Here is a 16035-nt window from a genome sequence, read left to right on the forward strand (position 1 = left end):
CTCATAAAGCTAAGTGACTCCACCAAGGTGACAGCTGAACAGGGACTAGGATAGAGACTCAAGCCTGCTCCTCTTTCTCGTTCTGCCACGTACTGGCAGGTGGCAGAAGCGCCCGGAGACGTTCGGGGAGGTCCATAATAGGCCACGCACTGCCCTGCTCCCTTGGCCTTGGACATCCACCTCCCCTTCGATAAAGTGCTCCAGTGGGTGAAGCCGAAGGAGAGGCAGCGAACAGATACACGCGAAGGCTTAACTCGGACCGTGAACTTCGGCCGAGTAGGAAAGGCTCGCTCCGCCCTCCCCCAACATTACGGCGGCTGCGTCAACGAGCTGCGGCCCACACTCAACATGGCGGCGGCGACGCCAGCGGCCTCCTGCCCTTCTCCATCATGGCGGCAACCGGACCCGCCTCCGCGGGCGCCGGAGTCATGTGACCCACACAATGGCTGAGCACCTACTCCAGGCTTCCCGGCAACGCCAAGTGAAAGTCATGACGGCCGCCGCGGGTTCGGCGGGCCAAGTCGCGGTGCCCCTGCTGCTGTGCGCGCTGCTGGCGCCCGGCAGCGCGTACGTGCTCGACGACTCCGACGGGCTGGGCCGGGAGTTCGACGGCATCGGAGCTATCAGCGGCGGCGGGGTGAGCAGCGGGGGGTGGGACGCACGGGTGGCGTCAGGGCACAGCTCCGTCTCGCCCCACAAGCCCCCGCGGCGTAGCCCAGCGTTTCGACGCTCTCCCGTCGCGGCCCGGCTACCGGCGGGCGCCCTTCGCCTGGCTGTCCAGACCCGCCGTCGCGGGGCTGAAACCTGCGTTTGCTGGTTTAAAATGAACCTGTAGAGCCAGTTAGATTTAACAGATCCGGGGGTCCACCGAGTAAGTGACAGGTCTAGTTAGTGACAAGGCTGGAGCTCAAACCCTTCCTTTCTCTGGGCAGCGGGGCCTGTGTGTGTGTGGGGTCTCTTCGCCTTGGAGAGGGCACTCTGGGAGGGTCGCTCCAGAGACGGCCAGGGAGCCGAGGAGCATCCGTCTGCTGAGGAGGATGCCCCAGTGGGATGCTTTGGCTGTGCCTCTTCTTTTTTAGGGAGGGGGTTCGGGAGTCCTGGACCAGTACTGCAGGATGCGGTTGGGCTCTTTCAAAGGGTCAACTACCGAATAAGTTTTTTTTTTGGCGGTACGTGGGCCTCTCACTGTTGTGGCCTCTTCCGTTGCGGAGCACAGGCTCCGGACGCGCAGGCTCAGCGGCCATGGCTCACGGGCCCAGCCGCTCCGCCGCATGTGGGATCTTCCCGGACCGGGGCACGAACCCGCGTCCCCTGCATCGGCAGGCGGACTCTCAACCATGGCGCCACCAGGGAAGCACCCGGATAAGTTTTTGTTTGGAGGCACAGCAGGTATCTCAAGGCCTCTTTAGGAAGGTGAGAGGCTAGAAACTGGGACTTTTTTTTTTTTTTTTCCTTTTTCTAATGGCAGGCTACACCAGTATCAACTGATAGTTTAGGATTGTTTACTGTTGGAGGGTTGTTTTCCCCTGGGATGGCAAAGGCCTAAGGGGGTGAGTTGCCCTCTGGAAGGGGCAATGCCTCATTGGTGGCTATTTATGTGTGTGAGGAGAGGGAAACGATGGGTCACCAGTCAAGATAGTGACTCACCACCGTTAAGATGCGTAAGAATCACCTGGTCGTTTGTTTCCATGCAGACTCTGGCCTCCCCGCCAGCTCCCATTCTGACTTTACAGTTCTGGAGTGGGGCCTGAGAATCTGCTTTTTAACAAATGCGCCAGTGCCTTCTCATACTAAATGTTGAGAGAACTATTTTCCTGATTCAAGGATCTCTGGAGCAAGCGGTTTTCTGTTTTTTAAATAAAATTTTAATTTAAAGATAGTTTCTGATGTACAGAAAAGTTGCCTAGACAATACAGAGTTCTCATATACCCTGTATCCAGTTTTCTCCTGTTATCAGCATCCCACATTAGAACGGGACATTTGTCCCAAACAATATTAATTACGTTAATGAAAGTCTGTACTTCCTTTCATATTTCCTTAGTTGTTACCTAATGCTCTTTTTCGGTTTCGGGATCCCATCCAGGATACTAATTGCATTTAATTGGCATGTCTTTTTAGTCTTTTTTAGGCTGTGTCACTTGGGATAAGTTTGTATTATCTGGGCATTTTAAAATACTTATGTTAAGGGAGACATGAGGGCCATTCCAGCTTAATGCAACATTTGTGTGGGCACAGCTGGTAATTTCCTTAGTTCCCTAGTCATGCTGATGGGTGGCTCCTAGGCCTGGGAGCTTGCCACAGTAGCTTGATTGTTCTTGGCTCCTAACAATTTACTTAGTCCTGTCTCATGCTCTTTGTAACCATTGTCTTGTCTTTGTTTTATCTCCTTGTGTTTGTAGCTTTTGGGTCCATGGGGTTTATGGTGGCAGATCTTTGGGTGAGAGGGATTTTCTTTTTTGTACCCCAGATCATAGCTAAAACTGATTTTATTTGAAAATGGTAAGGCAGAATTCTTGAATTGGTTGAATGGGTTGTTTGTTGGGTTGAGTCAGATTGGTGCTTGTATCCTTAGATGCAATTCAGAACCAGCTTGAATGCTTGCTTGCTGGGTGGATGTTTTGGGCTGGTCTCAGCCTATTGATAACCAGTGCTGTGGAGGGACTGGTCCTTGAGCTTCTTTTTATTCTTTTTTTGTTTTTCTAACGTTTTTATTGGAGTATAACTGCTTTACAATGGTGTGTTAGTTTCTGCTTTATAACAAAATGAATCAATTATACATATACATATATCCCCATATCTCTTCCCTCTTGCGTCTCCCTCCCACCCTCCCTCCCTATCCCACCCCTCTAGCTGTTCACAAAGTACTGAGCTGATCTCCCTGTGCTATGCGGCTACTTCCCATTAGCTATCTATTTTACATTTGATAGTATATATATGTCCATGCCACTCTCTCACTTTGTCCCAGTTTACCTTTCCCCCTCCCCGTGTCCTCAAGTCCATTCTCGGGTAGGTCTGCGTCTTTATTCCTGTCTTGCACCTAGGTTCTTCATGACTATTTTTTTTTTTTTTTTAGATTCCATATACATGTGTTAGCATGTGGTATTTGTTTTCTCTTTCTGACTTACTTCACTCTGTATGACAGACTCTAGGTCCATCCACCTCACTACAAATAACTCAATTTTGTTCCTTTTTATGGCTAATATTCCATTGTATATATGTTCCACATCTTCTTTATCCATTCATCTGTTGACGGACACTTAGGTTGCTTCCATGTCCTGGCTATTGTAAATAGAGCTGCAATGAACATTGTGGTACATGACTCTTTTTGAATTATGGTTTTCTCAGGGTATATGCCCAGTAGTGGGGTTGCTGGGTCGTATGGTAGTTCTATTTTTAGTTTTTTAAGGACCCTCCATACTGTTCTCCACAGTGGCTGTATCAATTTACATTCCCACCAACAGTGTATGAGGGTTCCCTTTTCTCCACACCCTCTTCAGCATTTACTGTTTGTAGATTTTTTGATTATGGCCATTCTGACCGGTGTGAGGTGGTATCTCACTGTAGTTTTGATTTGCATTTCTCTAATGATTAATGATGTTGAGCATTCTTTCATGTGTTTGTTGGCAATCTGTATATCTTCTTTGGAGAAATGTCTGTTTAGGTCTTCTGCTTTTTTGGATTGGGTTGTTTGTTTTTTTGATATTGAGCTGCATGAGCTGCTTGTAAATTTTGGAGATTAATCCTTTGTCAGTTGCTTCATTTGCAAATATTTTCTCCCATTCTGAGGGTTGTCTTTTCATCTTGTTTGTGGTTTCCTTTGCTGTGCAAAAGCTTTGAAGTTTCATTAGGTCCCATTTGTTTATTTTTGCTTTTATTTCCATTTCTCTAGGAGATGCGTCAAAAAGGATCTTGCTGTGATTTATGTCATAGAATGTTCTGCCTATGTTTTCCACTAAGAGTTTGATAGTGTCTGGCCTTGCATTTAGGTCTTTAATCCATTTTGAGTTTATTTTTGTGTATGGTGTTAGGGAATGTTCTAATTTCATTCTTTTACATGTAGCTGTCCAGTTTTCCCAGCACCACTTACTGAAGAGGCTGTCTTTTCTCCATTCTATATTCTTGCCTCTTTTATGAAAGATAAGGTGACCATATGTGCATGGGATTATCTCTGGGCTTTCTATCCTGTTCCATTGATCTATATTTCTGTTTTAGTGCCAGTACCATACTGTCTTGATTACTGTAGCTTTGTAGTATAGTCTGAAGTCCAAGAGGCTGATTCCTCCAGCTCCGTTTTTCTTTCTCAAGATTGCTTTGGCTATTCGGGGTCTTTTGTGTTTCCATACAAATTGTGAAATTTTTTGTTATAGTTCTGTGAAAAACATCAGTTGTAGTTTGATAGGGATTGCATTGAATCTGTTGATTGTTTTGGGTAGTATACTCATTTTCACAATGTTGATTCTTCCAATCCAAGAACATGGTATATCTCTCCATCTATTTGTATCATCTTTAATTTCTTTCATCAGTGTCTTACAAGTTTCTGCATACAGGTCTTTTGTCTCCTTAGGTAGGTTTATTCCTAGGTATTTTATTCTTTCTGTTGCAGTGGTAAATGGGAGTGTTTTCTTAATTTCACTTTCAGATTTTTCATCGTTAGTGTATAAGAATGCAAGAGATTTCTGTGCATTACTTTTGTAACCTGCTACTTTACCTAATTCATTGATTAGCTCTAGTAGTTTTCTGGTAGCATCTTTAGATTTCTCTGTGTATAGTGTCATGTCATCTGCAAACAGTGACAGCTTTGCTACTTCTTTTCCCATTTGGATTCCTTTTATTTCTTTTTCTTCTCTGATTGCTGTGGCTAAAACTTGCAAAACAATGTTGAATAAGAATGGTGAGAGTGGGCAGCCTTGTCTTGTTCCTGATCTTAGTGGAAATGGTTTCAGTTTTTCACCACTGAGGACGATGTTGGCTGTGGGTTTGTCATATATGGCCTTTATTATGTTGATGTAAGTTCCCTCTGTGCCTACTTTCTGGAGGTTTTTTTATCATAAATCGGTGTTGAATTTTGTCGAAAGCTTTCTGTGCATCTATTGAGATGATCATATGGTTTTTTCCCTTCAATTTGTTAATATGGTGTATCACATCAATTGATTTTGCATATATTGAAGAATATACATTCTTGCATTCCTGGGATAAACCCCACTTGATCATGGTGTATGATCCTTTTAATGTGCTGTTGGATTCTGTTTGCTAGTATTTTGTTGAGGATTTTTGCATCTATGTTTATCAGTGATACTGGTCTGTAGTGTTTTTTTTTTTTTTTGTGACATCCTTTTCTGGTTTTTGTATCAGGGTGATGGTGGCCTCGTAGAATGAGTTTGGGAGTGTTCCTCTCTGCTATTTTGGAAGAGTTTGAGAAGGATGGGTGTTAGCTCTTCTCGAAATGTTTGATAGAATTTGCCTGTGAAGCCATCTGCTCCTGGGCTTTTATTGGAAGATTTTTTTTTTTTTGTGGTAGCAGGCCTCTCACTGTTGTGGCCCCTCCCGTTGCGGAGCACAGACTCCGGGCGCGCAGGCCCAGCGGCCATGGCTCACGGGCCCAGCTGCTCCGCGGCATGTGGGATCCTCCCAGACCGCAGCACGAACCCGTGTCCCCTGCATTGGCAGGCGGACTCTCAACCACTGCACCACCAGGGAAGTCCATATTGGAAGATTTTTAATCACAGTTTCAATTTCAGTGCTTGTGATTGGTCTGTTCATATTTTCTGTTTCTTCCTGGTTCAGTCTCAGAAGGTTGTGCATTTCTAAGAGTTTGTCCATTTCTTCCAGGTTGTCCATTTTATTGGCATATAGTTGCTTGTAGTAATCTCTCATGATCCTTTGTATTTCTGCAGTGTCAGTTGTTACTTCCCCTTTTTCATTTCTAATTCTATTGATTTGAGTTTTCTCCCTTTTTTTCTTGATGATTCTGGCTAATGCTTTATCAATTTTCTTTATCTTCTCAGAGAATCAGATTTTAGTGTTATTGACCTTTGCTATCGTTTCCTTCATTTCTTTTTCATTTATTTTTGATCTGATCTTTATGATTTCTTTCCTTCTGCTAACTTATGGTTTTTCTTCTTCTTCTTTCTTTAATTGCGTTAGGTGTAATGTTAGGTTGTTTATTTGAGATGTTTCTTGTTTCTTAAGGTAGTATTGTATTGCTATAAACTTCCCTCTTAGAACTGCTTTTGCTGCATCCCATTGGTTTTGGGTTGTTGTGTTTTCATTGTCATTTGTTTCTAGGTATTTTTTGATTTCCTCTTTGGTTTCTTCAGTGATCTCTTGGTTATTAAGTAGTGTATTGTTTAGCCTCCATGTGCTTGTATTTTTTACATACTTTTTCCTGTAATTGATATCTAATCTCATAGCATTGTGGGCAGAAAAGATACTTGATACAACTTCAATTTTCTTAAATTTACCAAGGCTTGACTTGTGACCCAAGATATGATCTATCCTGGAGAATGTTCCATGAGCACTTGAGGAAAAAGTGTATTATGTTGTTTTTGGGTGGAATGTCCTATAAATATCAATTAAGTCCATGTTGTTTAATGTATCATTTAAAGCTTGTCTTCCCTTATTTATTTTCATTTTGGATGATCTGTCCACTGGTGAAAGTGGGGTGTTAAAGTCCCCTACTATGATTGTGTTACTGTCGATTTCCCCTTTTATGGCTGTTAGTATTTGCCTTATGTATTGAGGTGCTCCTATGTTGGGTGCATAAATATTTACAATTGTTATATCTTCTTCATGCATTGATCCCTTGATCATTATGTAGTGTCCTTCTTTGTCTCTTCTAATAGTCTTTATTTTAAAGTCTGTTTTGTCTGATATGAGAATTGCTACTCCAGCTTTCTTTTGATTTCCATTTGCATGGAGTATGTTTTTCCATCCCCTCACTTTCAATCTGTATGTGTCCCTAGGTCTGAAGTGGGTCTCTTGTAGACAGCATATATACGGGTCTTGTTTTTGTATCCATTCAGCCAGTCTATGTCTTTTGGTTGGAGCGTTTAATCCATGTACATTTTAGGTAATTATTGATACGTATGTTCCTATTACCATTTTCTTAATTGTTTTGGGTTTGTTATTGTAGGTCCTTTCCTTCTGTTGTTTCCTGCCTAGAGAAGTTCCTTTAGCATTTGTTGTAAAGCTGGTATGGTGTTGCTGAATTCTGTTAGTTTTTACTTGTCTGTAAATGTTTTAATTTCTCCGTCAAATCTGAATGAGATCCTTGCTGGACAGAGTAATCTTGGTTGTAGGTTTTTCTCCTTCATCACTTTAAATATGTCCTGCCACTCCCTTCTGGCTTGTAGAGTTTCTGCTGAAAGACCAGCTGTTAACCTTATGGGATTCCCTTGTATGTTATTTGCTGTTTTTCCCTTGCTGCTTTTAATATGTTTTCTTTGTATTTAATTTTTTATAGTTTGATTACTATGTGTCTTGGCATGTTCTCCTTGGATTTATCCTGTATGGGACTCTCTGTGCTTCCTGCATTTGATTAACTATTTCCTTACCTATATTAGGGAAGATTTCAACTATAATCTCTTCAAATATTTTCTCAGTCCCTTTCTTTTTCTCTTCTTCTTCTGCGACCCCTATAATTCGAATATTGGTGTGTTTAATGTTGTCTCAGAGGTCTCTGATACTGTCCTCAAATCTTTTCATTCTTTTTTCTTTATTCTGCTCTGTGATAGTTATTTCCTCTATTTTATCATCCAGGTCACTTATCCATTCTTCTGCCTCAGTTATTCTGCTATTGATCCCTTCTAGAGTATTTTTAATTTCATTTATTTTGTTGTTCATCATTGTTTGTTTGCTCTTTAGTTCTTCTCGGTCCTTGTTAAACATTTCTTATGTTTTCTCCATTCTATTTCCAAGATTTTGGATCATCTTTACTATAATTATTCTGAATTCTTTTTCAGGTAGACTGCCTATTTTCTCTTCATTTGTTACGTCTGGTGGGTTTTTACCTTGCTCCTTCATCTGCTGTGTGTTTCCTTGTCTTCTCATTTTGCTTAACTTACTGTGTTTGGGGTCTCCTTTTTGCAGCCTGCAGGTTTGTAGTTCCCGTTGTTTTTGGTGTTTGCCTCCAGTGACTAAGATTGGTTCAGTGGGTTGTGTAGGCTTCCTGGTGGAGGGAACTAGTGCCTGTGTTCTGGTGGATGAGGCTGGATCTTGTCTTTCTGGTGTGCAGGCCCATGTCTGATGGTGTGTTTGGGCGTGTCTGTGACCTATTATGATTTTAGGCAGCCTCTCTGCTAATGGGTGGGGTTGTGTTCCTGTCTTGCTAGTTGTTTGGCAAAGGGTGTCCAGCACTGTAGCTTGCTGGCCATTGAGTGGCGCTGGGTCTTGGCGTTGAGATGTAGAGCTCTGGGAGATTTTTGCTGTTTGATAATACAGTGGAGCTGGGAGTTCTCTGGTGGACCAATGTCTTGAACTGGGCTCTCCTACGTCAGAAGCACAGCCCTGATGCCTGACTGGAGCACCAAGAGCCTGTCATCCACACAGCTCAGAATAAAAGGGAGAAAAGAAAGAAAGAAAGAAAAAGATAAAATAAATAAAGTAAGATTAAATTAAAAAGTTATTAAAATAAAAAACAAAAAATAATTATTAAAAAATTTTTAAAGTAATTTAAAAAAAAAGAAAGAAGAGAACAACCAAACCAGAAAGCAAATCCACCAATGATAGCACGTGCTGAATAGTTTATTAAAAAGAGAAAAGAAAATAAAAAAAAAAGGACAGAACCCCAGGACAAATGGTAAAAGCAAAGCTATACAGACAAAATCACACACAGAATCATACGCATACACACTGACAATAAGAGAAAAAGGGAAAAAAAAAATCATTACTCCCCAAATCCACCTCCTCAATTTGGGGTGATTCATTGCCTGTTCACGTATTCCACAGATGCAGGGTACATCACGTTGATTGTGGAGATTTAATCCGCTGCTTCTGAGGCTGCTGGGAGAGATTTCCATTTCTCTTCTTTGTTCGCACGGCTCCCGGGGTTCAGTTTTGGATTTGGCCCCGCCTCTGCATGTAGGTTGCCGGAGGGCGTCTGTTCTTTGCTCAGAGCAGACGGGGTTAAAGAAGCAGCTGATTCGGGGGCTCTGGCTCACTCAGGCCGGGGAGAGGGAGGGGTACGGATCCAGGGCGAGTCTGCGGTGGCAGAGGCCACTGTGATGTTGCACCAGCCGGAGGCGCGCCGTGCGTTCTTCCTGGGAAGCTGTCCCTGGGTCACGGGACCCTGGCAGCGGCGGGCTGCACAGGCTCCTGGGAGGGCAGGTGTGGATAGTGACCTGTGGTTGCACACGGGCTTCTTGGTGGCTGCAGCAGCAGCCTTAGCCCATCTCTGGGGTCCGCGCTGTTAGCCGCAGCTTGCGCCCGTCTCTGGAGCTCCTTCAAGTAGCGCTCTTAATCCCCTCTCCTCGCACACCAGGAAACAAAGAGGCGAGAAAAAGTCTCTTGCGTTTTTGGCAGTTACAGACCTTTTCCCGGACTCCCTCCTGGCTAGCTGTGGCCCACTAGCCCCCTTCAGGCTGTGTTCACGCAGCTCCCTCCCACTGGTGCAGGTCCCGTACCTATTCTTTTGTCTCTGTTTTTTCTTTTTTCTTTTGCCCTACCCAGGTACATGGGGAGTTTCTTGCCTTTTGGGAGGTCTGAGGTCTTCTGCCAGCGTTCAGTAGGTGTTCTGTAGGAGCTGTTCCACATGTAGATGTATTTCTGATGTATTTGTGGGCAGGAAGGTGATCTCCACGTCTTACTCTTCTGCCATCTTGAAGCTCCTCTCTGTGCTATTTACTATGATTGCAAGATGCCCTCAGTGATAACTGTCAGAAAACCTTGAAAATAAAAAGTTTATTACTCACAGGTCCTGGGAAGCACATGGCACACCTGGGCCACACAGGGAGGTTGTAGGTAGAGAGGGGGGTGTGGGTCTGGGGTTCTGCTTTCATTAGGGTCAAGGGTGAGGCCTAGGGTTTTGTGGGCTCACTTTTTATTGGTGAGTTCAAAACTTAAGAGTAGAAATTTAAAGTGCAGGAAGAGAAAAAAAAAATGACCCTAATGATGGTCAGTTATCGAAATCAACCAAGATCTCAAACAAAGAATCCCCCCCACCCCCTCCCACCAACCCCAGCCTGGCTCTTTATCTAGTTCTGTGGCTGGCAGTGTGTTTATTTGAGATAGCTATCTCTGAAGTGGATAACTCTGGAGTGGATGCCTTGCAATCAAAGCTTAAGTCCTGCCCTTCCATTACAAAAAAGGAAAAACCAACTGTTGGGGATTACACTACAATCCACCCTTCATGCCTAGGCATCAGAGTCAGTGGTGAGGACGTTAACTGCCTGAGTAGCTGATTTACTAAAAGTCAGGGATAGGGCATGTTGTAACCTAGAAAGGATTTTAGTAGCACTCCTGTAATAATTATATCGAACAAGCAGTAGTCCTGAAATCCAGCTGGTAGCCATTGACCCAAGCTTAAAGGGTCACACCTTGAAACGAGATCAGTGATGTTGGGGCCCTAGGGATCCATTCAAAGATTAGATAATGTTATGATTAACATCTGGGGACATCTGGTGTAAGTAGGTTTGAATCTGTGCTGAGTTGGTGGATTGCTCCGTATCGCACCCAACCACTGTCTTAGAATAGGTCAGTTCAATTAATGGATTGTGTCTCATTTGAGGAGGCAGCGATGCAGGTGTGTTTATAAAGTTAGGCCTCTATGGTGCAAATATTTGATTCAGGTTATTTCATAAGAGGCACTTCTACGGAAACAAAAGAAAAACAATGGTTAGTGTTTGGAGCAGATTATAAACCTAGTCTGAGGCCTGAGGGTAGCCAGTTGAGATTTCTAGATGTAGGACTTGAAGCATATTCAGACGGGGTGGGGACAGATGGTGGCAATCATAGATTTTCCTGGTTTGTAGTCTGAATATCTCTGGTGGTGGGGGGGTTCTTTCTGAGTGGTCCATGCAGCAAGAGGCACAAAGATTGTTCATACATGAACTGTTGTAGTGATTTCTCTGGAGTTTATATCTAGTTGTCCCACTTTAGCTTGCATGGCTTCAGGAAAAGGGCAATTTTAGTTCTCAATTATTCCAAATCAGAAAGGTAGGAAAAAGTTGGAAACAATATCTGGAGAGTTGTAGCCAGATATTAGAGGAAGTGAGAAGACTTCAGTATTCAGTCCAGTTTACAGGTAGAAAACAAACCTCAAAGGCAATTAACAGGACTAAAATCTGATATCCACAGGGTGTCCTATAGTTTCCCCTTCCCCCCACCTTTTATCAGAGATAACCCAAATAAGGCTAATTTACTTGCAAAATAAGTCTGGCCTGATTATTTAATAATTAATTAATTTATTATTTATTAAGTGCAACAAGAATAGTGATAGACCATGTAGGCTCTTTCAAGTATACTCTGCTGGACCTTCACACAAGGAATCACAGATTGGACTCTTAGAAGTCTCTCTTAAGGTAGGAAGCCAAGCTATGAGCTTACCATCAGACTTTCCCTGCAGTACTGATAGATTTGGGTGAATTCCTTTCTTCTCGAGGTCCACCAAATATCCTGAGGTTCCTACATCTGCCAGGAAGCGACCTTCCTTACTCACCTGGTAAGGCTTCTGTAAGCAAGTTGCCAGGCTGATTTTTCCAAGGAGCTTTATTGGCTCCATAAGTCAAGCTTAGTTCCTTAAATCTGTCTGGTCATATCTGAGTCTATGCTCATCTCTCTCAGATATGACATTCCAGTTAAAACCTTAGTAATACAATCAATGTTTCCAATTGTGTCCTGTTACAAGGAGGACAGATTCTTAGGAACTTATGCAAATAAATATATTGCTATGAAAATGAGAATACTCACTAAGAGTTTCTAAATTCTGAAGGGATCAGGTAGGGAGAAATTCGTTTTATCTTTGTTTATAAGGGTACACTTTACCAAATTGCTGTAAGTCATAGACAGCTTAGGAAAAAGGGTTTCCTTAAGTCTGGGGGAAAAAAAAAACCTTTCAAGAACTAATAATGTTTCAGATAAAAAGTCATAAAAATTATAATTATCCTCATCAGTTCATTCAGTTTCTTGTAATTAATTCTGATTGATCTTGATCTTTAGTTAACAGTTTTATGAATCTTTTTTTTTTTTTTTCGGTACGCGGGCCTCTCACTGTTGTGGCCTGTCCCATTGCGGAGCATAGGCTCTGGATGCGCAGGCTCAGTGGCCATGGCTCACAGGCCCAGCCGCTCCGCGGCATGTGGGATCCTCCCGGACCGGGGCACGAACCTGTGTCCCCTGCATGGGCAGGCGGACTCTCAACCACTGCACCACCAGGGAAGCCCTGAATCTTTTTTTACCTTAGAGTTCTGTAAATTCTTACCCAGTTGAGCAATATGATCTGAAAATTATCAGAATCCTGTACTTTAAGTTAGAGTCCTTTTCACAAGTCTTCTTGAAGATGAAGCACTTTTCAAAGAACACTTTTGCAAAAGCATCAGAGTAAATAATTGTCTGTAAATGACAAAAAGACTTAAACACGACCATGTTAAAGATCTGATAAAGTTTATTATAATGCAAATGACAAGGAAATTAGGTTATTTCTGTGACATACAACATTTTAAGTTAATAACTAGAATTACAAGTGATAACATTATACCAGGATATAGCAGGTATCTAGGAATTTCATGTAATTTCTGGAACACATATATTAGTAACATATATCAATACAAATATAACCTAAAGAAGGTTTAGCATTATGTCTTTGACAGTGCTTCCCATGCAATTTAACATACCAAATAAGCCTAATTAGTTTAATGTCTGTCTTTTTATAAGGAGAAAGACCACATCTTTTGAGATGTTCCAGGGCCCATCTGGAAAATCTCAAAGTTATTTTGAGGTCAAAAAGACTTCATTTAGAATTTGATTTTGGGAAGTTTGTCAAAATATCAAAAGCTGTTAAAATACTTGATTAAATAGGATTGTTGGTCACTGTGAAATAATACTTAGTTATCCATTTAACCAAAATGACAAGAACTTCACGGGCAAATACATAAAGTTACTTATTTTAATCCCAGTTTAACACCCCCCCCCCCGCCCCAAACACACAACCTTAGCTCTTTTAATAGAGAAGACTCACGTTTTTTTTTTTTTAAGTAATTAAAGATTCAGTAAAGATAATGTGAAGCATAGAATATTATTTTGATAAAACACAGAATCTTTATTTCCTAGGCAGGTTACTTAAAAGGTAAAGAAAAACCTTTCACAGGCTTATCAAGAGCAGACCAATAGTCTAATAAAAATTTGTCTTCTTAGCAGATGAAAGATAATTAAGTTTTAGTTTTTACATAAGTACACTATTAAAGTTTATTTAAAAAAATCCTTATAATAAATTTATTTCATTTTTAGCTAGCTTGACTACACAGGTAAAATTCCCTCTCTTCTTCTCTCTCTCTCTTTCCCCAGCTTCTATATCCATTCATTTTGTCTACTTTAGGACAAAATTACTTTCATTTCCCTAACAAAAATACATCTCCCTACCTCATACCTTTTCTTAGCCAAAATACATCCTACTTTCCTTGATAGAATTGTTTCCCTTATTATTTCCAGTATTTTAATTACATATATTAGTTAGAATGCTTGACTCTTATAAACCTTAATTTCTAGTGAAAACTAGGAAGTAAACAATTGTGAACTGTTATACCAGTATTCTGTAGGTTGGCAAATTTATGAATATATTTTATAATTTCTAGAAGCATATGCTTCTTTTTTGGTACAGTTTTTCATTGTAGCACAAGACATGTTTTCTAACAGATCTAAATATCTTTTATTTGTCTGTGATAAGAAACCAAAAGTAGATAAACCTATGTTCAGTAATTAATGTTTTAGCATTTTATATTATTTGGAAATTATCTATATATTTAATTAATTTCCATCATTTAACTTAGCAAAACTCTAAGGTTTCAAGTTACCGACGAGATTTGGGGTACCATTTTTAAGTAGACGTACCAGAAAACATAATTATTTTTGAAAAGTGGATGCCTTGGTGATCAGAGATTAAGTTTTGCATTTGCATTACAAGAAGGAAAAGCCAGTGGATAACTTGGTCTGTAGTCTGATCACAGATCTGACCTTCTACTGTGGGAAAAAAAAATCTTTTCCCTAACCCAGCTGATTTTTACATTTTTATTTTCTAATGTTGCAACCTCACTCATACGTGCTGGTGCATATTTCAAGGTAAACAGTAGACTAATGGGCTAATGTATTTATTCTTCACTACTACCATTCTCCTTTCTATTTTTGTGGTTTAAACCTGGAATAGCCAGTATTTCTTAAAATGAGGACTCATAATGTCCTAATATCTTTACTTTGATATTAAATCCATTGTTTAACTTGCTGAAAATGGAAATGTTTTGTTATTTTATGTTTATTAACTCAGTTTAAAATTATTAAAATGAGAAGAATTGTTTCGTAACTCAGAATAGGAGACTGTTATCTATTCTAATAGTGTCCTTATGTGTAATGCATCACTCATCTTAGGAGTTCGGTAAATACGATTGGATGAAAATGGTTGCAAGACTATATTTGTACACCACTTTAAACTTCTTTCTGAAGTCCCTGGTACCTAGCAAAGTTTGTGGCAATAAGTGTTAGGAATCTTCATATTTGATAGGGAAGGCAGTATGGTGTACATGGACTGAAGAGCAGATTGCTAGGGATCTGTTCTGGGCCCTGCCACTCACTGTACAGCCTTGGGCAGGTTATTTAACTTCCCTGTATCTCAGGTTTTTTTCTGGGGACACAGTGATACCTACCTGGTAGGAACATTGTGAGGATAGATGTCAAAGCACAGGATGGCATCTGTCACACGACTAATTTTGGTTAATATCATTCTGTTTCATAGATTAGTGGGGAGGAAGTTATTCCAAGGATTTTAAATGAAAAACGTGTTCCAGTTTGGGTATACAATGCCTGCCATTTGTTGAGAGCTTACTATGTTCCAGCTACTGTGCTAAGGCTTCCTGGGCTGCTTGTAAAGAGCTCCAGGCCTTATTCAGGGAGCGTGATTAGTAATTTGGTAATTTGTTATTGCTTCATGGTACGTTTCAACGTTTGGCTGTACTGCTCCTAACTGACTATTGCCATTGACTAATGCTTTTGCATTCGGTGTGACTGTAGGCTTGCAATAGAGTAATGATGTGGTGTGGTTACTCAAAGTTGGCACTTTCTGTGTTAGCGATAGAAGAGCACAGAGAGAAAAATAACCCCCAAACAGTGAAACACACTGTTCTAACAACAATGTATATCGTTAGCATAATGCAGAGCAGGCAGCTTTGTTTACCTTGGGTCAAGGATAGGTTAGTGTGCATATACAGCATTCATTCACTTTAATATTTGAGCCTCTGCTAGTCTGTAAGCTCTTTGAGAAAGTGACTCTATTTTTAAAAACAATTTGTGTATACAGTGCCTGTCAATTCTTGAGAGCTTACTATGTGCCAGCTACTGTGCTAAGTCCTTTACATATACTTTATTTTAGTCTTAGGACAGCTGAATGAATAAGATAACCCACTTTATGATAAATTGCCCTTGGTCACATTGCTTGTAAATGATGTAATCAGGATACCAGCTTCATGGACGCAAAGCCTATATTATGTTGCCTGTGCAGTGCAACAAATGATAACATAAAAGATATTAAATAAATGGTTATTGAATAATAGAATAAATGGGGATATGAACTTGAATAAGACACAGTCCTTGTCCTCAAGGAACTTAGAGGTGAAACAGAAAAGTAAAGCAGTGATGAGGGTGCAGGGATAGAAGAGTTATGGTAGCCATGTGGACCTTGTGCCGAGGGAGTCCACAGTCCAATCTGCGTCAGTGGTCCCCGACCCTTTTGGCACCAGGGACCGATTTCGTGGAAGACAATTTTCCCATGGACCGGGGGAGGGGGGATAGTTTCGGGATGATTCAAGCGCGTTACATTTATTGTGCATTTTATTTCTA

General features: G+C 41.3%; 1 protein-coding gene across 1 annotated transcript in view; it reads left to right on the forward strand.

Annotated features, from left to right (window-relative positions):
- Positions 1-442: 442 nt before the first annotated feature.
- The window catches only part of GALC (galactosylceramidase), a gene marked incomplete at its 5' end in the record, with an annotated part of 59388 nt that continues 43795 nt past the window's right edge, over positions 443-16035 (forward strand). Inside the window, one exon of the mRNA XM_082648577.1 lies at positions 443-637. Coding sequence (XP_082504703.1) covers positions 443-637 — 195 coding nt within the window. The remainder of the gene's footprint in view (positions 638-16035) is intronic.

This window comes from Grampus griseus, assembly GCF_964374135.1.
Source record: "Grampus griseus genome assembly, chromosome: 2".
In the NCBI taxonomy this organism is placed as follows: Eukaryota; Metazoa; Chordata; class Mammalia; order Artiodactyla; family Delphinidae; genus Grampus; species Grampus griseus.